This window comes from Apostichopus japonicus, chromosome 15, assembly GCF_037975245.1.
Source record: "Apostichopus japonicus isolate 1M-3 chromosome 15, ASM3797524v1, whole genome shotgun sequence".
In the NCBI taxonomy this organism is placed as follows: domain Eukaryota; kingdom Metazoa; phylum Echinodermata; class Holothuroidea; order Aspidochirotida; family Stichopodidae; genus Apostichopus; species Apostichopus japonicus.
The window spans coordinates 5,864,555-5,892,128 of NC_092575.1; the positions used below are offsets into that span (position 1 = coordinate 5,864,555).

At 37.2% G+C, this 27,574-nt stretch overlaps 2 protein-coding genes across 3 annotated transcripts; one reads left to right on the plus strand and one right to left on the minus strand.

Moving 5' to 3' along the window:
* The first annotated feature begins 430 nt into the window (after positions 1 to 430).
* LOC139981332 (DNA repair protein RAD51 homolog 3-like) lies at positions 431 to 10,406 on the plus strand. The gene is made up of 8 exons (XM_071993667.1): positions 431 to 616; positions 2,104 to 2,338; positions 3,330 to 3,502; positions 3,895 to 4,028; positions 5,101 to 5,232; positions 6,466 to 6,602; positions 7,684 to 7,744; positions 8,483 to 10,406. Exons 1-8 carry the CDS (start codon positions 499 to 501, stop codon positions 8,606 to 8,608), a joined length of 1,116 nt encoding a protein of 371 aa, XP_071849768.1. The 5' UTR covers positions 431 to 498; the 3' UTR covers positions 8,609 to 10,406.
* Positions 10,407 to 11,198: 792 nt separating this feature from the next.
* On the minus strand, positions 11,199 to 24,392 carry LOC139981336 (cilia- and flagella-associated protein 119-like). Of its 2 annotated transcripts, none has more exons than XM_071993674.1 (8): positions 24,189 to 24,392; positions 20,978 to 21,009; positions 20,385 to 20,453; positions 18,914 to 19,083; positions 18,208 to 18,278; positions 17,170 to 17,347; positions 15,892 to 15,996; positions 11,199 to 11,913 (listed from the first exon to the last, which is right to left on the minus strand). In XM_071993674.1, the coding sequence occupies exons 1-8, from the start codon at positions 24,216 to 24,218 to the stop codon at positions 11,720 to 11,722; spliced, it is 849 nt and encodes a 282-aa protein (XP_071849775.1). In that variant the 5' UTR covers positions 24,219 to 24,392; the 3' UTR covers positions 11,199 to 11,719. The 2 variants fall into 2 exon arrangements, with proteins under 2 accessions (XP_071849775.1, XP_071849774.1); XM_071993673.1 differs by having other exon boundaries at positions 15,883 to 15,996.
* Positions 24,393 to 27,574: the final 3,182 nt, after the last annotated feature.

Sequence of the window (27,574 nt, forward strand, 5' to 3'; positions counted from 1 at the left end):
CCGTTTTGCAATTCGTTTTCCGGAAGTTTAATTATCAAATTAAGAAAGCACTTGTTTTCATTCTATTATATCAAAGGCCCCTCCACCCTCCCGATTGATCCCTTGCTCAGGGTTGTATCCCCTCTGAATCTCCCTTCGCTGGGCCCGGAAGGGACATACTGTATATTGATTAATACTTTTAAATAGCAATGGTTTTCAAGAGGGTGTGGGTCCACAGGCTGTACTATCAACTCTTATGAACATTCGTCGGACTGCTCTCCCTTCCTGCACCCCATTTTAAAGCTGTGTCGAAGTTTGTTATTCGAATCTGGAGACCATGTATAATAGTGCAGTGTGGACTGTTTTTACGGCATGTAAAAGCTTACTACGGATTGGAACAATGTTGAGGTCCTGGGATTGCAATTAGATGGCGCTAACTTCAAACTTGACCGGGATCTGTCGAGTGAGTATATATGCAATAATTAACACAGTAACTGGTTAGGCAAGACTTTCCTCAGAATGCAAAGAGAACTGGGAAGCTTTCCTCTTCCGCCACATTTGAAGAAGAAGTTATCTTCTGCAGGTTTCTCTTTGGTGGAAGATTTGCACAATGTAAAGCCATCAGAACTGAGTAAAGGTAAAAATTGGAAGTAGGACAACATAATGGACATAGCCTAGGCCTAGGCCTGTAGTCTAAAACTTAGGCTTCGCAGTACAGTAGAACTGATGATGTTAGGCCTAACCTAGCTTTGAACGTAATTTAATCATAAACTTCAAAGGACAACTGTACAATTGCCAACTGAAAACAGATATTACAACTTTCCTTATACGTACAGATAAGCATTAATGCCCTAACTTTCAGTTCAAGTTTAACAACCTAGGCCTAGACGTTTTGAGATTTAGGCTTCATGTAAGGACAAACTAAAACGAATGACTGAATGACAATAGACTTTGTACAGGGTTAATTGTCATTCGCGAATGACAGCAAATGACAACGAATGACAATGAAGGACGGTGGTGAGAAGAGATAGAATGATTAAAGGAGTGGAGTAAATGCGGTTATTGTCGCAAAATGTCAACTCGGATTTTTGCGATTTGTGGTGAACATTTCCGCCAGGGGGGCGCCCCCCTTGCACCCCTTCCCTTCACTACTGTTACAGAGTAGCTCCATAACTGGTGCAAATTTTCTCCTTTTCCAGTCCCTTTTGCACCCCCCCCCCTCAAAAAAAAAAATCTTTTCTTTTTTAAAGAAATATATACATGTCCAATATAAGGACTCTTCCTGAAATTTTTAGCCGTTTCAAGATTATAGTATTGTTAGTTTCTAACAATTAATATCGGGAAAATGACGTTAAATTTACTTTTTAAAATCAGACTTACAATTTCGCTTTCTATATAAGATGTGTTTGTATCTTGTCCATACTTTACTAGATATGTAAGCATCGCACTTCGCGTCCACTTGGTTTGCGTGGTTTTAATATACCCACGAAGTCTGAACTGTGATATCCGGTTGAAGAAAATGTCTGTGCTGTCATTCACTGTCATTCGTTTTAGTCAACGCAATTTTTTAGTGTGTACAACATATTGTCATTTGTTATGTGTAACGCAATTGCCATTCGTTTGAGTAACACCCTTCATGTATAAACAAGGGCTTGGACATTCTTAGTTCTTACTTTCTTGGGCCTAACATGCCTATGTATCCTCGGTCTTAGTCTGATAACTGCCTCTTTATAATCTAAATTTTTCTTTAGGCTAAAGGGGAGGGGGAAAGTTTAATTCTGCCACCTCACTTGTACAACTACTTACTAGGGATTGACTTCATGGCATTGATAAACCTATTGAATGCTTTAAATGGAAAGGCCTAGGCCTTAATCAAATAGGCTAACTCTATAAAAAAAATTATTTTAAAAATATTATGTAATCACCAACCAAGGATGTCGCAGAATTAAACTCTGCCAAAACAAATGGAGAAAGGAAGCAGAGAGAGATATATGACAGCATGGGATTAAATATTATACTTCACTCCTTCGTTGCCTATCACCAATCAACATAAATTAATGAAGTTTTCTTTATCTATATTGTAATATTTTTTTCTGTTAGACTTGATTCTTTTCTTGCTTTCAGAACTGTCTATAACCACAGAGGAGGCTTTGGAGGTCCTTGCCACTATCTCACCCTCAACACAAAGAGCTCCAGTAAACTCTGCTCTTTCTGCTTTTGAGCTGCTTAAGAGAGAAAATGATTCACCAGGAATTATAACTTTCTGTGAAGAAGTTGATGATATGCTTGGTGGAGGAGTACCATTAGCAAAAATCACAGAATTCTGTGGGTCACCTGGTGTTGGCAAAACACAGCTCAGGTTAGAAAATCTATTTACCTTACCATTCTTTTGTTAAATGAGAGAAAACAATAGGTATCCGTAGAAATTTCTTCCCTGCTATTGTTTGGGTGTGATCGTTTGTTCATAATGCAGTACACATAATAAGTAGATAAGTACTATTCTATGACTTCTGATTCCCCCCCCCCCCCCATGCAAAGTAATAGTTTTTGGGTGGCTGCAAAATCTTGTGATCCAATTGGAATCATGATTGACATGCTAATTAGTAGACATTTGCTGAAAAGAAAAGTAGATGATAATTTTATTGTGGCCCAAAATTATTCAAAATGCAACCCTTCAGAAAAGCAATGAACTTAGAACAAATCATTGTTTGGAGTTTCCAAGGTCTATATTTGATGACTTGCTCATGTTTTTTCAAACAGAGCAATTATCAGAAAGAAAAGGTGCCTATTAAACGGATTAAGGGAATGATTGGTTGCCCGGCACTTCTAAAAGATTTGGTTCTAAAGTAAAGGTTGAACAGTTGGTGTACAGGGCAAATTTTTTGAGGACCTTTTTTCTGGTCATCCCTTGGACATCCAAGTCTTACATATTGGTTGTTCGAACAGGAAATTTGGTTGTCAGAAAATGTACCAAAATAACAGAGAATGGTCAATATGTATTTTTTAGGAGAGATGTGTAGTTTTTGGTCCAGTAAAACTGTGGGTCATAGGCCTGCCACTATGTCAGTTTTATTTCAGTATTTCTGCGGTTATGGTGGGTGATAGTTACAATGTATTCCTAAACATCTAGTCATCAGCCGGACAATGTCCAATGCTGATTTTGGTTGTCCGAGCCGAAATTTGGAAGACCCGGACTAAATTTGACCTGGCATACGATATTCAACCCAGAATGTATAGCTGTAGTTTAATGCCAACTATGTGTTGCAATATGTAATACATGCAGACTTTCAATGTGCATAGTATTATTTCTGTTACCAACCATTTAAAAAAAAATTTTTGGAACTTTGTAGCATTCAGTTAGCTGTAAATGTACAGATTCCTGAAGCTTTTGGAGGTCTACAAGGTGAAGCTGTTTTCATCGACACCGAGGGCAGTTTTATCCCACAGAGGGCAGCAGATATCGCACAAGCTGTCGAAGATCATTGCCGCCGTGTGGCATCTATACAGAGGACTGAACTCGAAGGTAGTCCTGCTAGTAGATAAATGTTGACATGACCTGATTATACAGGGCAGTTTTCAAAGATTTATTTTCCCTTGGACAAAAAGGTCTTACGTTTAAATTGTCTGAACAGATATCTGATAATATGTAGCACAATAACAAAGAACAACAAAGTATATGTGCTGAAATGTGTAGTTTGCTGAATAGGTAAATAAATATAAAAATGAATATAATGTTGTGGATGTACATTCTGTATTCTGCAATAGGGCTTAAAGTAGACACAAAGCTTTGGTACATTGACCAGTAGGAAGTAAGTGCTGTTACAAATGCAGCCAATATCATCCAATATATCATGATGTACTATTCAATTAAAAAAAATTCTCGATAAAAATATTGCTCAAATTTATGATTTACAGATCAATCAGCCTGTCTGAAGGACTTCTCTGTGGAAAAGATATTATCTGGTATTCATTACTTCAGATGCCACAACTATACAGAACTTCTTGCATTGGTCAACCTGCTTCCACAATTCATCAAAGATCATGAAAAGGTATCAGCAGATTGAATTGTGAAAAATTATTATCATTGCAGAAAACACTTATCAAACAGTGGCACAGATGCCTGATTAAATAGATCACCATGTGAATTTCAGCATTAAAGATGGTTAAAATGATCTCTTTTGTTTGTTAGCCAAGGTTAGAATATTGAATGTCACTTATGTGTTCACACAGTCTACTCGCGGTCTGTAGATTTCTAATAGGGTCAGAGAGTTACCTAGGTTTCCAACAAATAGCCTGAGAAAGCCAAAATCTCACTAATAGAGGGTTAAAAAAAAAATCCAATCATTTATCTAGTATTACTTGCCCACTGATATGCAAAATGAGCTTATTGCTATGCAATTGCCAAAAAAATTGTGTACCAGTTTTCAACACAGGGAGAATAGTATTTTATGAGAGACATAGTTAAGAGCTTTCAAAACTGAAAATCAGAAAATTTGAACGATAAATTCATCCCTTTAATACCTAGACTGAGCGATGTGCAGGCTAGGCTAGTAGGATGCTCAAGCATCAGGCCCTAAGGATACACGTACCAATATTGTTATTGTACAATTGTAAGCGGAGTACTTTTTGCGGGCTGGATTGAAAGCTTTTCGTCTATTGAGAAGCCTGTGTGATGTGGGAAGTAACTGTTTCCTTCCCCTCAGGTTGGGGGGAGGGGGCTGGGGTGGTAGGAAGAAAAGAATGTGGGTAGGAGAGCACACTCAATATCCTCCTCCATTTGTACAGACTAATGTGATACCTAGAGGAATGAGTCATTGCTGTCGAGGTTGAAAACTATCAATACTGTTTGTTGTATTACCATCTATGGCTAACTAGTACTGTTTGACTTACATTTGGAAGAAGAAAAAATCTTTGACGGAAATTGTGTGAAAGTTGTCTAGCTTTTTGAGGATAGCTACTGTAAGTCAGGACTACTTTTTTTCATTGCTCTCATTTTCCCCTTTTAATGATGTAGCTGTTCATCTCTCCTAATTTGCCTCCTCCCCCCCCCCCCCACCCCTCTGCTGTATGGTTTCATTTTCTGCCCTATATGACTTTAGATTTCCTTATTTTCATTCACAGATCAAACTCATCATCATTGACAGTATCGCCTTTCACTTCAGACACGACCTTGACGATATGTCGCTGCGAACTAGACTCTTAAACGGACTTGCTCAGAGTCTCATCAAAATGGCAACCATGTATCGTCTTGCCGTAAGCCCCATCTCGTTATACCGTACATTACCTTTATATTAATCTCTTTTGACCAAGGGTTGTGTTTGATCATAAGTAGTGGAGCCAGATTCTCAAGGAGTGGGGTGGAGGGCATAGGCGTAGGAGGTGGGGTGGCTTGGGGCTGCATCCCCCCAACCAAATGTTTTTGTGAAAATTTGGGCAATATGCTTAGAATTTTTCAGGCACCTACTGAAAGAAAATAAATTGTAATGATGTAGCTAAAGGAAATGAATAGTTTAAAATAAATCTCCTTGGTAACTAAAATAAAGTTCTAAGCTTGCCCGTCAAATTTGCCTTTACTAGTGTAAAAGCCTTTACGATATGTACTTTAACATGTTTTAAGCGAACAGAGCGCGCAAACAATTTTGGTTATATTTTTCGGGCAAGTCATTACAGCCCCCCAAATCAAATTGGGCTCCTATGGTGGGGGGAGGGGGTGGGGGCAGTTGGTTGACTTGGATCTTCGATCTCAAAATGGAGGCTGTATCTGTTGCAAGATGTGTAGTGCTCTGTACATTCTGCAAGATACCCTTTGAGGGCAGGGCTTTAGCCAGAAATAGGGAGTCGGAAATCGGTTCATAGCCTGGGTGTTAAAGTCATGCCCCAAAGGGGAGGGGTGATAGGGGAAGGTTTTCCTTTCACTTCAGTTTTCTTGGCCTCTCAGATGGATGGCTGAACAAGTTATTATTCAAAGACTTCCTGAGGGGTTCTTGAACTACGTATCTGTGTGTAGACTTGTTTTAATGGAACCGTTTGGTGGCAGACATATGTAAACCTATAGTTTAGAGATATATATTCCCCACTGTTCTCGCTGAAAACGCCATCCCAATTTCTCTGAAACCTCACTGCAGATAAGGAAGAGCTTGGACTCAACAATACTTGCTATGCCACAATGGAGATGTGTGTCCGCCGTTATCAAGCCAGGCAAGAAATTTCACAGTATACATACACGATCGTGGAACAAACTGAACCTTTTGGGATCGTTCATTTCACTTGTGTTGACAAATTGCAAAATAAAATGGGAGAGATTGTCCGTAGTGTCTTTAGAAACCTCTGGAGATTTTTTTTGAGATTTCTAAAGAAAAAATCCTGAAAATTTCTCCCACTTTTATTTCACTGGTATAGAAAAGGGGAAATAAGGAGGGTTTATTTTTTTAGATTCAGTCTCTGAGCTGGTCATGAATTTCTAGCCTGTCCTTTTTAAACATGCAGGTGGTTTTGACCAATCAGATGACAACCAAAGTGAACACAAGCCAGGGTGGATCGTCACACCTGTCACCCGCCCTTGGGGAGAGCTGGGGTCATGCTGCAACCTTGAGAGTCATCCTCTCCTGGAGAAACAACCAGAGGTGTGTTCAGTAAAATTACTGTTCACTGTTATATTCTCTGTTATATTCACTTTTTTATGCACTGTTACATTCTATATACTATTATATTCTATATACTATTATATTCTATATACTATTATATTCTATATACTATTATATTCTATATACTATTATATTCTATATACTGTTATATTCTATATACTGTGATATTCTATATACTGTTATATTCTATATACTGTGATATTCTATATACTGTTATATTCTATATACTGTGATATTCTATATACTGTTATATTCACTGTTATGACATGCATGTTACCCTCACAAAACATGCTGCCAACATGCTGTTCCTGTGAGTATGGATTGAATGTGTATTAGGCCAATCTTGCACCCTCTTCCCCTCTCCCTGGTCGTCTTCCCCCTTCCTCTCTTCTGCCAACTACCAGATACCTCTTCCACAATTATTAACTTCTGACCGGAAATGTTTAGCATTGAGTCACAAAAGTGATTCCTCCTTTTTATTGTTGTCAACTATCGACGTTAATGCCGGTCGTCAATATCGACCATTTTCGATTGCAGGTAGCATAAACCCATTAAAAGCCATGTTGACTTACACACTAACTCACGAAAGTAGTGTGGTCTCTAAGTCTAGATAGAAGTTCTCACTAGCTAAACGCTACCCAACACTGGATAGCTGACAAGTTAGCCTTTCATGGCACCATCAATTAACCATATCATGACCATGCAGATTTTTGCTATCAGAGCCTGAAGTTTTTGTCACTTGTAAACAAACTGTTTACTCAGTAGTAAACAATTTTGGTACGCTGCCCCTGGGAGCCTAAAGGGGTCTGAAATTGCCTCAATTGACCCAATTTTTGCACCACATTTACTTCCATTCATGTTCTTCAACATGCAAGCCACAAAAAAACAGATCCTGATTGATAACATACAAAAAAGATGTTCTCTTACTGCATCTTGGCACATAACCTGAAGGAGAACATCCAGGCGGATCGATATAGACTCTAATAGGAGTATGCCACCTGCAGTCTTGGTCAGACTGTTGCATGGAATATTTGATTTGTTCTTTTTCTTGCCTTTCCAGGTTTGCAACTCTGTACAAGTCGCCGTCCAAGAAGGAAATGACAGTTCCTTATCAAGTTACGGTAAGTTGCTAACATATTCTTCATCTCTACCTTCAGTTTGCAGGAAATACAAAAATGTCATTTTAGAATGAAAATAGCTTTGGTGAATGATTATTTTATTGAGGTGTAGGTGGGAGGTGGTGGGTAGAATGAATTTGAATGCGTAATCAAGAAGTAGAAATTGTTGTTTGATAACTTTTTACTATGTGTTATGTAGACAGCAAAGAATTTAACCCACTACACAGGACTGGAAAGTTCAGTTTATTCATGGTATGGTGTAGCATAAAGGCCATTGTGGCAATTTGTTATGGTTAGTTTATTCATAGTATGGTATAGCATGAAGGCCATTGGCAATTTGTTATAATTAGTTTATTCATAGTATCGTGTAGTATAAAGGCCATTTTAGCTATTCGTCTTGGTTCGTTTAATCATGGTATGGTGTAGTATAAAGGCTATTTCGGCTATTCGTCTTGGTTAGTTTAGTCTTAGTAAGGTGTAGTATAAAGTCCATTTTGCTATTTGTCATTGTTAGTTTATTCATAGTATGGTGTAGTATAAAGGCCATCTTGGCTGTTGTCATGGATTGTTTATACAGTTTCCATTTGTCAAACAATTCATTTTAAAGGCAGGCATGCCTTTCAGATCTGAACAAAAGCTTCCAAGCTTTCATGACTTCTGTGTAGTACCTGCCTTGCTTTGATACATACAGTTTCCTCATGGCCATTATTTTAAAATCTATTTGTTTTTTCTCTGTCCAAGATTGCCGGCATCAGAAGTATGGAACAAGAGCAAAATGAAACAGCCACAAAGAATGATGCAAGTGGTAGTAGCGGCGGAGTGAACCCACGGAAACGCCGTAGAGCTCAGAGCCAAGAAAACGGATGAAATGGTTTGTACCGTCGATAGTTAGCAGAGGAGTAAGAAGACACAACGGAGACTATTTAATAGTCTACTCCAAGACTGCAGATACAGTGTGTTGATTTGAAGAACGAGTCGCTGTACTTCCTTACCCATTCATCAACAAAGATTCCTTATGGCCACTATGTCTGGTTTGTACAAAAGTAGCTACCTACAGATTAATTTGAACGGTAGTCGGATACTAGACTGACAGACTGCCATTTAGTTATCTCAGCTGAAGCCTAAAAGTATCATAACACTGGCAATTCCAAGATTTCTTGGTAGAGGGGAGCGTGGGAGACAAGGATCAGTAGATACTGAAAGTATTACTGAAGTAGAAATACATAACAGGTACTGGACAAAAAGTAAGGACTTGCTATCTACCGAAAATCTTTCATGACCCACTGTTGGGTCGCTGGTCAAACTTTGCCACTTTGCAGACCATGTGCTAAGGTCTATTGGAACATTACAGTAAGGAATATGTTGTATTATTTCTCTCATTGAAGGAATAGGTAAATTCCCTTGGAGCCACATCTTGGAAATTATTATATGTTGAAGGAAGACTCATAGGTACAGGTACAGTATCAGACACATGTTTGGGTACCTTTAATTTCTTATTTAAAGGTCAATTTAAATTTTCAACCAAAATATCTTGCACAACCTTGGACACATAGAATGGGTATACAATTTTCTTTGTTCCTTGTTGAAAGCAAAAGGAATCTATGCAGTGTTGATGGTGTGTATACATGTATGTGACACCTTGGCTTGTAAACACAATTACTCGAAAGTGCATGGTGGTTTCACTTTATACATGGTATGTGGGATTCACCTTGGTGAGTGCAATAAAGCCATTTGCAACCCTATAGGTCAAAGTGCATTTGAGGTCAACTGAAGTCAGTTGTTGAAATCCTTATCAAAAGAATACCTGCAAAAGAAAATCTTTGATGAATTTCATATTTGGAATATATCAGTGCTGTGGCCCAGTGGATAAAGGCGGTGGCATTTGAAATAATGAGGCTTAGCAATCGGGAGGTTCCGGGCTCGATACCCGGCCAGGTCATAGTATGCTGGGTTTTTCATCCAAGAGCAATCTATGGTTTTCCCATCTGAAATGACTTTCTAACTTGAAAAGATTCCAAATTTGAGTAATAATGTTAAATTGGAAGCCACCCATTTGTGGTCATTTAAACCTTCGTAAATATAAACTGCTGATTATTGTTATTCATTATTATATAGATCCACATAATTTGACCTCTGCTGATCTCAATTAACCTTTGACCTACGTGAAAAAATTACCAATCGGTTTACCCACAAGGGTGGACATACTGACATACTACCTATGAACTGCATCCAAGATTTACTCTTGGAGATTTGTAAAAGCTTTTCACACTTCGACCTCTGGTGACCTCAAATGACCTGTGACCTCCATTATTAAACAGAGTAGATTAACCCTAAAATTCATGATGTGTTAAATTATATAGTTAACTTAGAAATATGTCAAGCTATACAAACACTGACTTGATCTATGCGACACAAGTCTGACCACATTCTAAAATTACGTAATGTGGAAATAATTTTTTATGTTAGAAAGTTCCAGAAAGTCATAAAATGGCCAAAGGTCATGTGACATCACTGAATGAGAATTTTGAGAATGCTTTATACTTTTGCCAACGATTTTTGCGTTGATTGTAACCATAATGAATGTTACTGTTAACTTTCAATCGATTAATACTTATTTGAAACCAGGAGGGTGCATTTTGAGAGAAGGGGAGACACGGTCTCTATCGAGTGCCTTGTACCTCTTTATGCTATAAATTAGATTTTTGTTTATGAATACTTGATATTTTTCCTCAACTAATGAACATTTAATTTAATTTTCATTGTTGTACAACTACATGGAAATATTTATCAATGCAGGTAAGACAATAAAATAATCAGTTGCATCATTTAAATAGATTGTGTTTATCTTGTACTAAATTGAAGATGGTACAGAACTAAGCCTCTAGTGGTCATATAACTTTCTGTTTGTATTCTTCTAGTTCAAATGCATACAAATCCCGTACATACGATAAAATTATTGGGTATTGATAATTTACACATGCATAATATCACCGTAACAACAGTTGAAACTGTTAGTACTACATTTCCAAGTTAAGATGACAAACAAGAAAAATATCAACTTCTTTGAGTTTATGTGAATCAAAGTTTTATTCAACTTTTACAACTCTGATACAAATATGTTCTATACAGTATTAAATATGATTAATAAGGGAGCATTTTGTTATGTTATTTGAAAGACAGAATATGTCTGGTTAAAAATTCTTAAAGAGATGGCGAGACTAAGCTCTTCAAGGACGGATGATTAGTCGTAAATTAAATTTTATAAAACATATTTCATTCGGCTACTTCGGTGGTCATATATTTTCATCTCATTTTGTTACTGCAATTAAGATAAGTTGTATTGCTTTTAATCTGGTGACATCAAAATCAAAAGGCTAATAGAGGGAATCGGGGGAATAACTTGTTTTCTTTTTTCTTCAAATATCAATGAAAACTGTGTCATAATGTATCTCAAAGGTATTTCATTCCATGAAAGAGTAAAACCTCCACCTCCTCAGTGGGTGCAGTTCATCTTTATATACAGATTCTCAAAGATGTGAGAATCTGTGAATTTATAGTTTGATCACAGGCTTCTAAGCCTCTAGCCCATCCTCTAGCCTTGAAGAAGAAGAAGAAGAAGTTATTATTCTTGACTCTTCAGCCTGGCTTCCTATCAATGCAACTTTCCTTAAGGACACAAAACTGGTAGCACACATTAACACCAATAAGAAACAAGTCATAACTTGTGGTACTTGCCTCACTTGTGAAGAGTTTTCCGATTCGCAATTTGAAAACTACAACTTCAAAATTTATGCCATTTACATTGAAAAAGTCAGAATGTTCAGTATAAATTGGCGTCACTCTTTCAGATAAACTTTCTCTGCGGGCCGTACCTCCTCCCCTTCTTCTGCAGAAAGCCTGTCCGGTCAAAGCCGACAGCTTAATAAAGAGAGACATTTTAGATTATATATTTGTAGGTCGTTGACTGCAGTTAGGACATCATCTTTTCTTAGACTTGGCCGATCCTCGGTTGGCTTTACCGGACTGTTGACCTTCGACCGAGCCGAGTATTTGCTGAAGAGAATCATCCTGCTGTTTGATCTGCGCGTCCAAGGATAGCCGCAGCTTTGAGATCTCCTCGTTTAGCTGGGCGGTTATTATCTTTCTCAGTTCTTGGTATTTCGGTGATTCTTCTGAAAAGACGAAGAAAAAAAATTGTATGAAACAAAACGTGGGCATCCATGATTTTTGTCTATGAGTAAATTGTCATACAATTATTCATCAGCAAGTACTATACTGTTTAAATGTTAACTAATAGTTTTAACAAGTGCAAAAGCTCTAGCATATCTATGAAGCTACCATTTCCCACCTTCTTATAATCCATGTAATGCTATTGTGCAATGTTGAGAACATCATGGGCCCCAGAGTCGAATAAGGGCCCCAGGGAAATCTGTTATACAAAAAGGTATATATTCTCATTTACATATTTTTTCTCATTTATGTACCACCTCATTATTTATTTACTCTTTAACACATTTTAAGAAAGGGGAGGGTGGAATGGGGTGGGTGATGACATAATTGTCCCAGGGGCCCAACCTGGCTCTTTGAGACCCCAGTTAAATGTTCCATTTTTTCCTTATTATATTTTGTTATAATATTCCCGATACTGTTTTAAAGATATGCATGTGGTACGGGCAATGGGCAAACTGTAGCATGGGATGATGACCAACCCTTGCAAACAGACACAGAGAAAATTTGTGCAAAAGAAATTAACGTTTTCAGGGCGACTAAAGGTACATTTCCAGAAAAATATGCTGATGTATCATGTTATCCATTGGTTTTCTGCTGCATTTTCATCAATCGAAATCAAAAGTACATTTTGTTTGAGGTATTCAGAAGTTAAGATTTAATCCTAAAGGAATCATTTATTTGTTTATAAAGATGAATATCTTGAAAACCAGTTGAGCTAAACAAACATTACTTGCATTTGAATTTTAAAGTTTTGTCTGACTAATACATAGCAAGACTATTAAAAATTTCTGCCAAAGGACATTCTTTAAGTTTTATTATGAAATTACTAGGGTGTCATAAGGAATGGTTACAATTTTGCTGACTTGAGAATTCTTAAACAGAATATGTAACCTTTGTTGGTGTAAACCATACGATCACAGTATTGTTTCTGAGGCAAAACATTAAACTAGAATGCAGGTTGACCTAGTGACTATTGCCATAGTTTTCATAACAACATTGAAGAGTAAAACTGAAAACAAGATTTTAAAGTATTGACAATTACTGAATTCAAGCGATCAGCAAGGTTCTTGCACAAATTTATGTGGCATTACCCATCAAGTACTACATTCATCCAAGCTTTATTTTGACAGTTATCATGCATTCAAGAATTTCAGATTTTTTACTTCTGTCGACTTCAAATGACCTTTGACCTCCAGCAATTTCAATAGGATTCATGTATGCACCATGGAGAATCTACATACCAAGTATGAACTGCAACCTAGTTGCATGTTTTAAGTTACAATGTTTTCAGACTGTACCCTGTTGACCTCAAATGACCTTTGACCTCTACCTATTTCAATTGGGATCTTGTTCTCACCAAGCAGTTATCTACACACCAAGTATGAAGTTCAACCAACATGTACTTTTTGTCTTACCGTATTTACAAGGGTTTCACACTTAGAGCAATGTAGACATCAATTGACCTTTGACCTCTACTTATATTAATAGAGTTCTTCTTTTACTAGCCATGCAGGATCTACATTGTAAATATGAAGTTCAACCAAGATGTACTTTTTGTCTTACAGTATTTACAAGGGTTTCAGACATAGAGCAATGTAGACATCAAATGACCTTTGACCTCTTACATATTTTAATAAGGTTCTTTTTTTATTAGCCAAGCAGGATGTAAATTGTAAATATGAAGTTCAACCAAGATGTACTGTTTGTCTTACCGTATTTACAAGGTCTTTCAGACTTAAAGCAATGTAGACATCGAATGACCTTTGACCTCTTACATATTTTAATAAGGTTCTTTTTTTATTAGCCAAGCAGGATGTAAATTGTAAATATGAAGTTCAACCAAGATGTACTGTTTGTCTTACCGTATTTACAAGGTCTTTCAGACTTAAAGCAATGTAGACATTGAATGACCTTTGACCTCTTACATATTTTAATAAGGTTCTTTTTTTTAGCCAAGCAGGATCTACATTGTAAATATGAAGTTCAACCAAGATGTACTTTTTGTCTTACCATGTATGCAAGCAGTTGTCACACACACACACACACTATCACCATTGCAAAGATCACTGCCTCAGGGCAAGGAATCAAAAGTTAAACATAGAGCTGAACAATATAAGACTTAGTTTCTAAAGCCGGGGCAAACAAGAACTGAACTGCCAGTCCATTCAGTAACGATATTGTAAACAAACTTGGACAAACACAACTTTGCAAATGTCTGCACAGTTGTGGGCTTGAGATGAAATCCCTCATCTGTTTTTGTCAGAACAAAAGAGTTTGAAGAAACTACAACTTCTTCACTGGTGCCAAATTTTGCCCCAGTCTCTTGGTAAATATTACGAGTGGTACCAAAGTTCAAATTTTGTTTATTTTATTGCTTGTAAAAGTGATTAACCACAATAAGGAAACAGAGAGAAATAACATCAGTTTGGCAATTAAATCTGACAACTAATTGACAAGCAATCGCAGCTGATTTTTCCATCTTATACTAGTTTCTACTTTTGACATGTGGTTTCAAACAAATTTTAATAAAAAAATTATTAGTGAAGAAAAAAAAGAAAGTTGTTTGGCAGCTGCAAGGCAACAGCAGCCGGTGGACAAAAACTAATCCATTGTTTTTACTGAATTCTCAACAAAGTTTGCCCAACTTTCTGTTGAGATGCCCAACTGTCTCCTTACCATGAAGGAAACAGATGTTATACATGTACCCCCCCCCCCTCCCCCCTGTCTTTTGTTTTATTATTATTTCATTTCATTATTTTTCACAATACTATTTGAAAGATGCATCATAAAGTTGGGTTGGACTACTTCAAGTGGAGCTTCCATGACCACCAATGCAGGCAAACAGTCTCATATGCAATTTGAAGGAACAAACAATCTGAAACTTAGTATAAGCTGGGGAGAACTGAACAGCCAGTCCATTCCTTAACCATAGTGTAAGCAATCTTGGACAAACTAAACTTTTTCAATTCCTGCTTAACACAATTGAGGGCTTGAGGAAACATCTCCGCTCGTTCAATACATCTTGTCTGAGCAGAAGAGTTTTGAGAACTATGACACACTTTCATGAAAACATATGTAATCATGAGATTGAAAACAGGATAATTTCCATCCAAATCCCAGCTTCACATCTCGTTTCACTGCTGAGACATATTTGATTCATCTGGAAAATTCATTGGGGGGGGGGGAGAATGAGGGATATGTACCCCGACTTTTTGTAGTGGGGGATCCTAATGCATCCCTTCCCTATAAGTGGAAGCCCTGAATTTGTCTCCATCCCCACACAAACAATGAATACGAGAGTGCCAGGCAATGATGATGGTTTTATCTTCTGCTTAAATTTTGGGAGTCATTATCTAAGGATATCAAAAATGATTGTAAATGCTTTAAAAAATATGTATTTTGCATATCAAGTGCAGGGCAAAAGCTTATTCAGTTTAAACATTTTCTGTTGTTATTGTTGTAATGATATGAAATGGTGATGAGATAAACTGGCCTCAAAGTAACTTTAAATCGTCTGAGGCTATTCTACAAATTATCAATCCACACATTGTTATCTGAGAATTACAAACCTGGTCAGACAAATTAGAGTCAATGTTAAAAAAAACATGTTGGTAGAGATGCTTTGGGAGAACAAGATCAACAACTTCAAGCTGATTTAGTTATTAAAAAAAAAGAATTGCAAAGCTCTGCACTATATGAACCCTATGAGGTGACCCTATGAGGTGACACTGTCAAGGACTCTCTTAATACTCTCATCATGTGAAAATGTCACTGAATCAACTCTGCTACTTCTTAAGTAGTATATTACACTGTTATGACTGACTAGACAAACATGTTAAAGAAGCAAAAAAAACATTTTATTTTATTAACCTGTTTATGACCACCTTTTTAAATGTTTACACACATGTTACCTGAGGTACCTTGTGGTTCATCTGTTGTTTGATCGTCCCCTACCCGCACGGCGGCAGCCTCGTTTTTGTCACCGCTGTTCTCGGTTTGCTCAGGGTCTGCCATGCTTTGGTTTTCTGCATGGGAATCAAAGTTTACTTGCACTTTGTAAGTTTATCTCTGACTCAAGAAAAAAGTGCTTAAAATATCAGAAGAAAGATATGCATGTCACATTTGTTTGATTTTTGTGAACTTGGAAGTAAGAATATGTTCATACCTCATTTATACACAAAAGAAGAAAAATCAGCAAGTATTGGCAATTTCTTGTTACCCATATAATACCAAACAATGGGGAAACAAGAAAGAAGATATACACCTCCCCATTATACAGAAACATTCACAAAGCTTAGTATATATATACATATATAATACATACACACTGTGGAAAATGAGCCACTAGTGTAGAAATTACTGCTAATGCAGGGTTTCAGATTGCTCTGGTCTGGAAAAATCATGTTGAAAATGGGAGTGTTAGCTCAGTGGTTAACGCCTTCCAATCATAAGGTCCCCGGTTCGAGTCACTCCAAGATTAATTTATGTCGTCCAGTTACAGAGTTGTTGACAATTGACAATTCATAATCATGGATGTTAAATATAAATCTAAGAGACTGACTTCGGTCAGCTTGCGCATTGATAAGCCAATTGCGAGTTCCTGCTTGCAGGAGGATCTAAATACAAAATTAAAACTAGGGCAGCTAAAAATAGAAACATAAATGCTTGTGAGTGAACTTATTTATTATTTCTTATATTTTGCCTTGCCACGTTTAATATTTTTAACATTCCATATGAATATTCATGGTATCCATTAGTGATTTACCCAATTGGGACAATTTTTTTTTTAAACTTTCAGAAACATCATTTGTTCATATCGAGTGACTACATGGTACTCTGCATTCGTTTCAAGATATGAAGGGCTAGAAGATTTGTATGTATAGGATCTGGCCACCTTTAATATTTGTAACATTTCATATTTACATTCATGGTGTTCATTAGTGAGATTCACCCAGTTGGGACAACATGTTTTGATAACCTGTACTTTCATGTCATGCTTCCAAGCACTCGTACTGACAGTGTGAGCAGTGTGAAATATCCTCTCTCTATCAGATAAAAGTTTAGGAACTGTTCATACTGTCAGTACTAGTGCTTTGAATCATGATATGAGATTACAGTATACAGTGGTACTAGAACTGGGAAATTGTCCCAACTGGCTTTGACTGTGATTCAACTGAAGTCAAACAAACTGTACAAACCTTCTTCTTGTTCCGAAGAGTCTGGAAGTCCAACATAGTTGATGGAGAGATCCAATTTGACCACCGGTGTGAACGCATACTTATACAGTTTGTAATGTCTGAAGTATGTGTTCACGACATACTCTGTGATCAACCCGACCTGCTCTGGACTGAACAAATGGATACTCCACGGTGGTCTCTTGGATGAAACAGAACAAAAGTAAAATTATATTTCAAGCAGCTTCTTTATTCATGCATTTATGATGCATTCATTCATTCATTTAATATTAATAATCAGCAGTTATATTAACAACGCTTAAGCATCCACAAATGCGGGAGAAACCCGCAACGGCTTATGGATTTACAACTGACAAGAGGGGTGGCTTCCAATTCAACATTTTAACTCAAATTTGGAATCTCTTTCAATTTAGAAATTCATTTTATAATTTACAAATTCGAGGGTAACTTGGTAAGCCATGGCTTATCTTCCCTAAGGCTTTTATTTACAAATATGGAATAAAAATTTGCATAAAAACAAAAGAGTAAAAGAGCAAAAATGAGAAAAAGAGTAAAATAGAATTATAAAACAAAGTTCCTGAATTAATAATTCTACACAAGCTTTGTCTATCTATTACGTTGAAATATCCTAAACACAATAAGGTCCAATATTAAAACTCCCGAAATCAACATTAAATTAGACAGTATTTTAAGTCATTTTCATTTAAGTGTTAAATCTTTGCCGACTCAGATTATTTTTCACGTTTAGTCACCTGCCAAAAGAGATCAAATTCAAAGCCATTAAAAATGTTGTACTTCTTCATATATTTTATTATTTGAACACATCAAATTGAACTAGTCATGCTTATGAACTGCAGGTGATTTTAGTGCCAAACTGTATCCTAATATACCAAAATCCACATAAAATCTGTTTTTGAAATATCACCAGGACATTGGACGTCAGGTGAGGTGTTGTATAAATGACGATAACAGGAGTACGGTACTTTAAAGATGTGCATCGGGGGCTATTCGTTATCCATGAATATTGACTGTGGTAGTTACCTTCACAGCATGGCACAGTACAAGCTCCTTGAAGTAGTTGAAGCATTGGTCCAGATTTCCAAAAGGAGTTTCTGAGAAGATAAGAGGAAAACATGAAGAAGAAGAAGATGAAGGCAATTGTAGGATGGTTTTAATGACTAACGTAACTGTGAAACCGCATTGAATCAATTACACATGTTGTGTCAGAAACATATCAGGAAATATTTCATGGCGGATCCCAAATTAGGAGACATTTAGACATCCCCTAGAATCAAACTATAACTGCAGGGAACTGGGAATTTTTCCCTGTCAACTAGGAATGAATAGATCACCACCAACGACCCTGTCAAGAAGACTTTTTCTCAATATATATCACAGAGCCACCAAGAACTTGGATGGATATGAGAGGGGTCTTTATATCCCAAATTATATTAAAGGTGGGCAGGGGGGGGGATGGATTTCACTACCAAAAGAAAATTTTGAATTTTCTCTAGTCACAAGCAGCCACCCCCCCCCCACCCTTCCCCTTTCCCCATCTGCCTACTTTGGTCAAGTTATTTATGCAGAGAACTTTAGCTAGGCAGTCTGAACGAACCATATCCTTTCATTAATGCACTATGGAAAAGGAAATCTGACATTGACATATTATCCTTCTCTACCATACTTTAACACACATGCACACACACACACACAAAAACCAAGGGAAAAGAGAAGGAAACTAACTCACCGATGCAAACTTCATGAGTTTTTTTCACGATAGAAAAAAAAGTTGAAGTCTGTTCCTTGTTGAAACCTTTGTCAATAGCATACTGGATGGTGAAGTAATACAGATCAAGTAAGACTGCTGACCTGGAGTTGACATTACAATCTTCCAGCTGGAATATCTCTGCGAGTAATCTACAGAGAAGAACGTAAGAACAAATCACAAAGCGTTTTTAGAACTCTCGTTATGACGGACAATTCACCACTTAAATTCAATCGTCAATTTTCTGAGATTTACCGACTGGTGCAATAGTATTTCTTTGTAGAGTCTAGGAAACTTTTTTTCTCTTATTTCGAAGTGTGCAAGTTTTCCCTAGTATTTATACCAGATAGTCAGTTAAATTAACAGCAGTTCACATCAGCCCCTGTTCTACAATACAGTGTGTTACTAGGTTAATCTTATGCGTTAGTGTGTTTGTTTCCGACAGTAACAAACTCACTCAAGAATTCAAATCTTTGTTGTGACTTAAATGCCAATACCCTAATAATGAAGTAATTCACCGGCATGAAAAGTTTATTTGTCACAAATAGCCTCTCCTATGATGTGAAGGAAGTGGGCAGGGACATAGGAGTGGGGGGATAGGAGGGGGAGGGGAAAGGAGGGGGAGGGAGATAAGAGGGGGAGGGAGATAGGAGGGGGGAGGTTTATGCCCCAGGTTATTTAGGTTTACACAAGAAATATTAACTTGCTTCTGTTATTTTACATTACTTGTTATACATTTGTTGCATGCAAAATGCAGAAATACAGATGTGCAAGTTTACTTATTAAATCCTTTCTCCTATTGAGCTCTTCTCAATAGATAACATATCTCTGGATAGAATGATACATCCATGAAGAAATTCTATACTGATACACAAAATAATGAGATCCATAGAATAGAGAAAGGCGAAGACTTACAAAGAATTGATAATAAATAATACAATAAAACTAGCTCAAAGCATCAGGCCTTGCCATGAAGCCAATCATAAAATGGGGAAATTTTTTAATGGTCGTCAGTTCGTGCCATACGACACTAATTTTGGTTTGGATGACCGAGGTTCAGCTCTGGAGGGCGTACGGTGGAAGAAAGCTTGTTTACATCAAATACAGATCGCATTTTTAATGAACTTACCCATGAATAGGTCAAAATGAAAAAGTTGGTATCTTCTTCCATCCCTTTGGAGATACTACAATAAAACAATAATATGTGGTAGGCCTATATTTACTGGCCCACAGCCTGGTGTTCTATTCACCAGGCTACACTTATCTCCTACATCATGATAAATATTGGTCATTCTTCATTATTTTTTGCTACATTTAAAAAAAAAAAAATCTTTTCTTTTTCAGACAACCACATTTGCTGTTCAGACAACCCAAAAGGTTAGGGCTTGGCCGGTTGTTTAAGGGAAAAAAAGAAAAAGTAATTGAAAAAAAATCTGCCCTAAATAATAGTTACCTATGTATTTCTTCTCTGTTACCAGCAGCTGTTAAAATTGTCTCGGTCTGAATAACTGGCAGATCAGCCCTGCAATGAAAGAGGACAAAGGAAATTATCCTCGCATATGATTAAAGCTTTTGTCATGCATATTATTGATGAGGAAATAGTCTCCATGAATTATTGATAAAAGGCTCTCGAAATGAGACGTTTCCTGTTGTGTCATCCACACCAAATCTGGTAGCTAAATGAGGTTTAATTGCACTGCTACCAAACATGTTACAAAGAAAGAAAAAAAGGAAGGAGGCAAGTAGAACTTTTAATATACAATCAAAATTTGAAATTCTGGTTTCATTTTCATCTTTCAGAGAGGTGCTTATTTGAAAAGAAACCCTGTCATCTACTTTATACCTCAAAAAACATTTGAGAATATTTATTTGACCCTCCAGGTAAATATATACATGAAATATCCATAATTTATGGTGATTGGTCATTAATTAAATTTTAATCCATTAAGATATATACAGTCATGGCTGTTTGCCAGTATTTTGGGTGAAGAAAAGCTTACAAATTTACGATACGTATCAACTCAAACGAGAATAAAAGTTACTCACCAGATGCAGACTTCAGCTTTGTGATCTTTTGGCTGTAAAAACAAACAAGAAGGTTGTTTTTAAATTGCTGTCTAATATTTCTGCCAGGAGTTCTGTTGCTTGAAACTACTACTTTCACATATTTATTATTATTATTATTAATATATTTAATCAATCATAGTTTTGAAAACTTGATATCATTTTCAGCATCATCAACTTCTTGTTATTGTGAAGAGCTATTCATGATGCATCAGAGAACTGAATCGAAAGGAACTTAGCATTTGCTCGGCGGATTTGGAATGAATGAACAAGAGAGGATGAGGAACGAGAGGGGGGAAACAGGTCCGTTTGGCCTTCCATCCATCCACCCCGTCCGTCCGTCCGTCCATCCATCCATCCTGTAATCAGTTGGCATCATTATTTTACTATTTGTATTCATTTTTGTACATTTATACAGCCTTAAACATTTGACCTAGGCTAGTAAGATCTCAGCCAAATTGTACAACAGCTGTTGTCATGAATTGAAACAGAAGACTGTCATTGTCAAATCTTTGATCAGACTAAAATCTTCTTTGGTTGAATATTTCAGGAGATCTAGCTTAGCAGCATAGGCCTACCATGGAGGTAAAAAAACAGACCTCCATGGGACTACATAGTCATCAACATTAAATGTCAGAGGAGGGACAATACTACTTCCCATACACTGTACATTTAGGAAAGGACATTTTCTCCACTACAACAATCCATCAGCAAACACTTCAATTTACTGTGTATGATGTAGATATTTCCAGGTACTTACTTACAGCCAACTTTTCCAAAACTTGATCTAATAACAAAAATTGATCTAATAACATCCATGAAAAACATTGTAATCATTGCTTTAGAGGGAGTGGTAACTTTATGACCACATCCAAGATAGCATGTTCTCCATAAGTACTGTGATAACCTAAGCTTTAGCCTATTCGATGCAATAGTGTGTAGTAGTGGCAACTTTATGACTGCTACTGTCATGCTACTAGGTAACTTTTTTGAAAATAGTGACTCTTTTCTAAAGCTGTCTTAAAGTACATTTGAAGAATGTTTGCTTGAACTATTCCCAGAGGGATTTAGGACCTGTATCTAAGTATTTCTTTGCTAATATTCACAGAAGGAAGCCTTCAGTATGTCTTAAGAGGAGATTGACATGTCAAAGTGGTGACTTTATGACAGTTTATAAACATTTTAAAAGCTGATGTGATTTCATTTAAGCTTTCAGAGTATGACGGTAGTGCATTGCTGTGGGAGAGGTGAGTTTACACTGACAATTCCAGTCATTTTATTTTGTTGCAGGGTTAGGTCTAACATTAGGTCTATGGCTGAGTCGCAGATGGGATTTACCATTTTTGGTATTACTTACCGTATACTATAGCCTTAGGCCTAGCGTTTGGAATTTAGCGTGGAAATTAATTATGAAGCTAGAAGCACACAAGATTGGAACAGTTGGAATATGAATTGAAGAATGGTTTAACAGGAGGAAGCAAAGAGTAGTTTAAGACGGATGGGATTCCTCATGGAAGGAACTTGAGTGACAAGCTCTGTAGTACAAGGGGCAGTACTGGGTCCACTCTCTGCTCTGCAATTTTGTTGAATTACTTGGAGGATGGGATTGCATCATATGTTAGCAAATTTGCAGATGCCACTAAAGTGGTGCACATAATTAGAAGCAGAGGGGACATCTAGGCATATTGCAACAGGATTTGGGCAAACTGTATGACTGAACTCAGGAATGGCAGATGGGTTTCAATGTTGACAAATGTGCCATTCTTCAATTTAGATATTATAACCCACATGCTGAGTAATTATCTCAGTGGAAGAATAATACCAAGTAAGAAAGAATTAGAGAAAGATCTGGGAGTTATTATTCACAAATCACTCAATCCATGTAAACAATGTGCAGAAGCAATAAAGCAGGCCAATAAAGTTATTGGAATGATAAGGCAAACCTTCAGCAACTTTGATTTAGTAAAGCAGTTATAAGCCTATACAAATTACAAAATGTTAGACCATACATAGAATATTGTATCCCAGCATGGAAACCATATTTAAGGAAAGACATCAATCTGGTGGAAGGATATCTAAAGACAGGAGATTAAAACATTTGGGTATGAACAAAGACTAAGTGTCCTAGATTTGAAAAACTGGAATGCCTTATGAGGTAGGACCTCATTACTGTTTATAATATCATGGGCATGGTAACATTGACCCTGAGAAGTATAGTCAGTATTGCGAAGTTCGGCATACTGCGAAGATCGGCCACCCTTAAGAAATACACGATTTCACCATGAAAATCTACAGGAAGAGTCAAATTTCACCAAAAAGTACGAAGCTACAGTTATTTTCTCTCCAAAATGACCCGTGTGCAAGAAATTACTTACATATTTGTCAATAAAATGACGAAGATCTATGAAGTCTGTTATAATTACTGAAAAAGCAACTGCGCCACCAATTTTATCACCAGCGCCACACTGTGGGTTGCGTGTCCGAACTTCGCAATACTCTAGCAAGAAATACCAGTTCCACAATCACGAAGAATCTTCTTGGAAAACAACGTGAAAACAGTTTGCAGGAAAGAAAGTTTGGCCGTGTATCGTACTATAACAAAATTCTCCCACCATATGAAGTATATTTTCAAATGATTTATACCAGAAGATTTAGTTTTGGGGTGTTTTAAGTCTTAAGTGGCCGAACTTCGAAGTCACCATCCTACTTCAACTTTTTTTGACAAGAAAAGCACCAGAGGACACAAGATGAAATTTTAACCAGTCCAAAATCACAATTGAAAGTCAGAAAGCAATCATTTTACAACAGAGCACAGAAATTATAGAATAAATTACCAGAAGAAGTAGTGCTAGCCAAGGCACTAATTTATTTCAAGAGAGGAATTGATGCCAGAGGGACTTTCACAAGCTAATGAAGCTTCCGATCCCTATATGTTCGACTCCCAACTGCCCCTCAGCGCAGAAGGATGTGGCATCCAGGTAAACTTAAGTTAAGCCTAATGTTAGGCCTATGTACATAAATTGATTGTGTTACTTGCCCTAGCATAACGTTGTACTAGGCTACACAAATTATAATTTGTAGTCAGGTGAGTGCAATTTGGGCATAAGTGTTACTCGTTATGACTTAAGCTAGGCCACAAACGTTAGGCTACTCTCTAACATTGCTTTACAATTCTAGGTGTAATTTCATTTACCAAAGGAACTTTCGGCACAACGCTTGGCATATTGTCTCTCAGCAGCAGTGTGAAACTGACTAAATATAATGCTTGAACTTTTCAGCACTGAAAAGAAACACGATATAAGGGCCTTTCGTTGAAAGCTAATTTCTGCTAGGCAATTGTTGTTATTATGTATTGCGCTATAATCGACTAAGCATTGGATTGGGTGCCTAGTCTACAACACTTACGTTTTACATTGCAAGTGCATAGTACGTTATTGCGTCCTACGTTGCTAAGCATATTTGCATGATGGGAAGGTCTTATGTCGTCTGCTACTACAACTTACTTGTAATTAATGTATCTGCTACCTATTTCTTAACTTCCTCGGGTTAATCATTGCGTGATCATGATTGCATAGACATATTATTGACGAAAACGGGAATACCATGATACTTGTTGTTGGATATAAGTTACGTCTGAATACTAGCCAATTGATACTGGATTGAGAGAGAGACAAAGCGATCGTGATGCATGAGAAGAAAGTATCAAGACAATACAAATATCACTTACTGTGTGCACATATCACAACATATCTCGATTTCGCCAGTTGTCTTTCTGGCATTCTGCCCCCCATTTATTTGACGTCACTGCCTTGCTATATCTCAGACTGTATCATAGTTATCACATAGAACTCTAGCCGTATTTGTATTCGGGTAGCTAGGGAGGGTATTTGCTTACTTAATCATGACTTCATTTAATTTCATTTATTGGTTCTATTCACAACAGCATACATGTGGTATAAAGGAATCAGTTTACATAACATCAGGTTAACAGTATACATGTCGTGAACAGGGAAGTGTGCTAAAAATAAAGCCCTGTTGACTTATTGTTGGTCCCAGTCGCTTACAATGTAGAATAACCGCGTCGAATCAAAGATGAGGTGGCCATAACAGTTGTAACTAATTTGTTTTATTTGTCGGCCCATGACGTAAATGTCATCAATGTTGCCTATATAAAAAAGTATACAAGGCTAGTACCGGTTGCGTATGACATTATACCTCTAATTATGGCGGTCTTGGTCTTCAAATTATATTCGAGATATGAAATGACGATCAAATCCATAATTTAATGTTTCAGTAAGTAAACATATTCTGAGAGAGTGAAAGTAAATGCAGTGGAATATTTTGATTAATCTCGGTGACTGATTATCATTAGGGGGGAGGGGGGGGCAGAGGGTAGAACTTAAGACCTATAACCGCATTGCCATTTCAATATTGTTGCACCTTGTGGTATACCACTTGGTAACACGTAATGACGTCATGTTTCACGTTATGCCAGTCCAACTTATAAGTGTTCGTTTTTCCAATAATGATTTTTCGCTCTTCCAATGATGTAGCCTACACTAACCACTGCTTGGAGCACTGAAGGGGCCCACGACCCCATAACCGACCCCCCGATCCGACCCCGTGCACGTCATAAACGCGGAAAGTGTGTGGCATTTTAATTTGCTAAAAATTCAGCAGGCATGGTTCTTCTCTCATGGGCGCAGATCAGTCTTGGATAATGGTGGGGACGCGTATATGTTCTCTGATACTATCTAAGCGGAGCGCGACCATGGGTTCGCGCGTAGCGTAGAAGAATTATTTTGGCCTCCCAGATCGCCAAAACTAACACTTCCCAGACCCAAATGATGCTCCCAAACCTCCTTAAATTTTAGATCTCATGGCTTAAAAATTTAGTTTGGGGAAATACATGGGCGTCTGCAGAAAAAAATTAGGGGGCAAATAATCCAAGCAGACTTTTGTACACGATGAGGCTGGGGTCCTCTCCCAGAAAACAATTATAGACTGCCCGCAAATGCGATTTCCGTCCAATATTTAACAACTGTGGATAAATATAATAAAATGAGAACTGCTGCATGTCATTTGCACAATGCTGGATCCGAACTGCGCCAAAGTTCAATACAGGGGAATTTGAAATAGAGCGTTTGGTCAAGACAAATTGGTGGGAACACGGTTTATCATGTCCCCACCAATGGAAAAGTTGGTGGGGACGCGTCCCGATGGCCCCACCAGGATCTGCGCCCATGTCCTCTCTAATCATCTGTAAAAAAAAATGTACTTTGTGTTAGTAGAAATCATACGTGTGCACAATTTGGTTTTTCTCTCCTTGGAAAGGAACGAAATTCTAAATTGTTATATAAATAACCTATATGTTTACATGTCATAAATGGTTGTTTGGAATAATCTAAACCGCCACGTGTAGTGTCGTCTGCATATTTACCATGCGTCGCGTATGGGCTGGCATGCATCAGTCTTTACGTACAAAAAAAACGACTTGTTGCAAGTCTACTAGACTATGTCTTGCCATGTTTTTACCTCCATGGTCTTGCAGGTGGTCAAATAATCGACAGTGCGTTAACTTCCGTTCAGACTACGAGCGACATGAAAGCTATTGTGTATGATTTATGATAACTTGAATTTAGTTTTTTGTTTGATTGACGTTTACATGTTGACTTTTGAGAACACATAGTTTGTATAACAAAAAGAAAATTACTCCATTGTTTGTTGTCTAGGGGTTTGATATTCTGCTTGAAATGTTTAAGAATTTATACCTAAAAATTGGGGGAAATGACAAAGGAGAAGACTTATGGTTCTTCGGGATGTTAGACAAGTCATATACTGCACCATCACGCATGCGTGGTGATAGTTTACTATTTTAACGAGTAGCAGTTCTGACCCAGCTTATATACGAGAAACCGGTTCTTTCCCAGCATTCTGATCTAAATATTTCCTTTAGTTATTATTATTATTTATTTCTCTTTTTTTTTGGTAAAATATCTCACTAACATTAACTTCCAATTCATCTGATCATATTAGGCCTGATCATAGGGCCTAAATATTCGAAATGCGTAGAACAATTATTCTGTACGGTTTCTGAATAATTCCCCCCCCCCCCACGTTAATTTACCCTGTACTTGTCAGTAACGGCTTTCAATAAGAAACTGCTGGAATTACCATGTCACTATATATATAGGCTACATTGCTCAAGGTACCGTCATTGCCACATCATGCATGCATATGTAGACTATAGGCAATTAACAAACACCGTGAATCAACCCATTCAAGCATAATACATATAGGATAGTTATATAGTGGGGGGGGGATATAATCTAGAAACGAATTTTATAGCCTCCTGATTAAATGAACCAATTTATATTTTACTGCCCCATAGATAATTAATTCTATTTATCAAGTCGCATTAAAGAGATCTATACTTTACGGTCCGCATATTAAAGGAACCCCCCCCCCCCCCCCCTTATCAGATTATCAGGTACACGAGATTTTCGTCAGGATAAAGGGAACCTTTCCAGAGTAACTGAATTAACCGCAAAATAAACAAAAATTTGTCCCAAATTTGTA

Bases quoted from the DNA above. Each gene is read 5' to 3' on its own strand.
- LOC139981332 (XM_071993667.1), top strand. From the start codon at position 499: ATGCAAAGAGAACTGGGAAGCTTTCCTCTTCCGCCACATTTGAAGAAG. The intron at 2,339-3,329 runs GTTAGAAAATCT...GGAACTTTGTAG, and splicing joins GTTGGCAAAACACAGCTCAG to CATTCAGTTAGCTGTAAATG. The intron at 5,233-6,465 runs GTAAGCCCCATC...TTAAACATGCAG, and splicing joins CAACCATGTATCGTCTTGCC to GTGGTTTTGACCAATCAGAT.
- LOC139981336 (XM_071993673.1), bottom strand. From the start codon at position 24,218: ATGCCAAGCGTTGTGCCGAAAGTTCCTTTG. The intron at 18,279-18,913 runs GTGAGTTAGTTT...TTATCTTCTCAG, and splicing joins AACTCATGAAGTTTGCATCG to AAACTCCTTTTGGAAATCTG. The intron at 15,997-17,169 runs GTTTGTACAGTT...ATTCCCATGCAG, and splicing joins CTCTTCGGAACAAGAAGAAG to AAAACCAAAGCATGGCAGAC.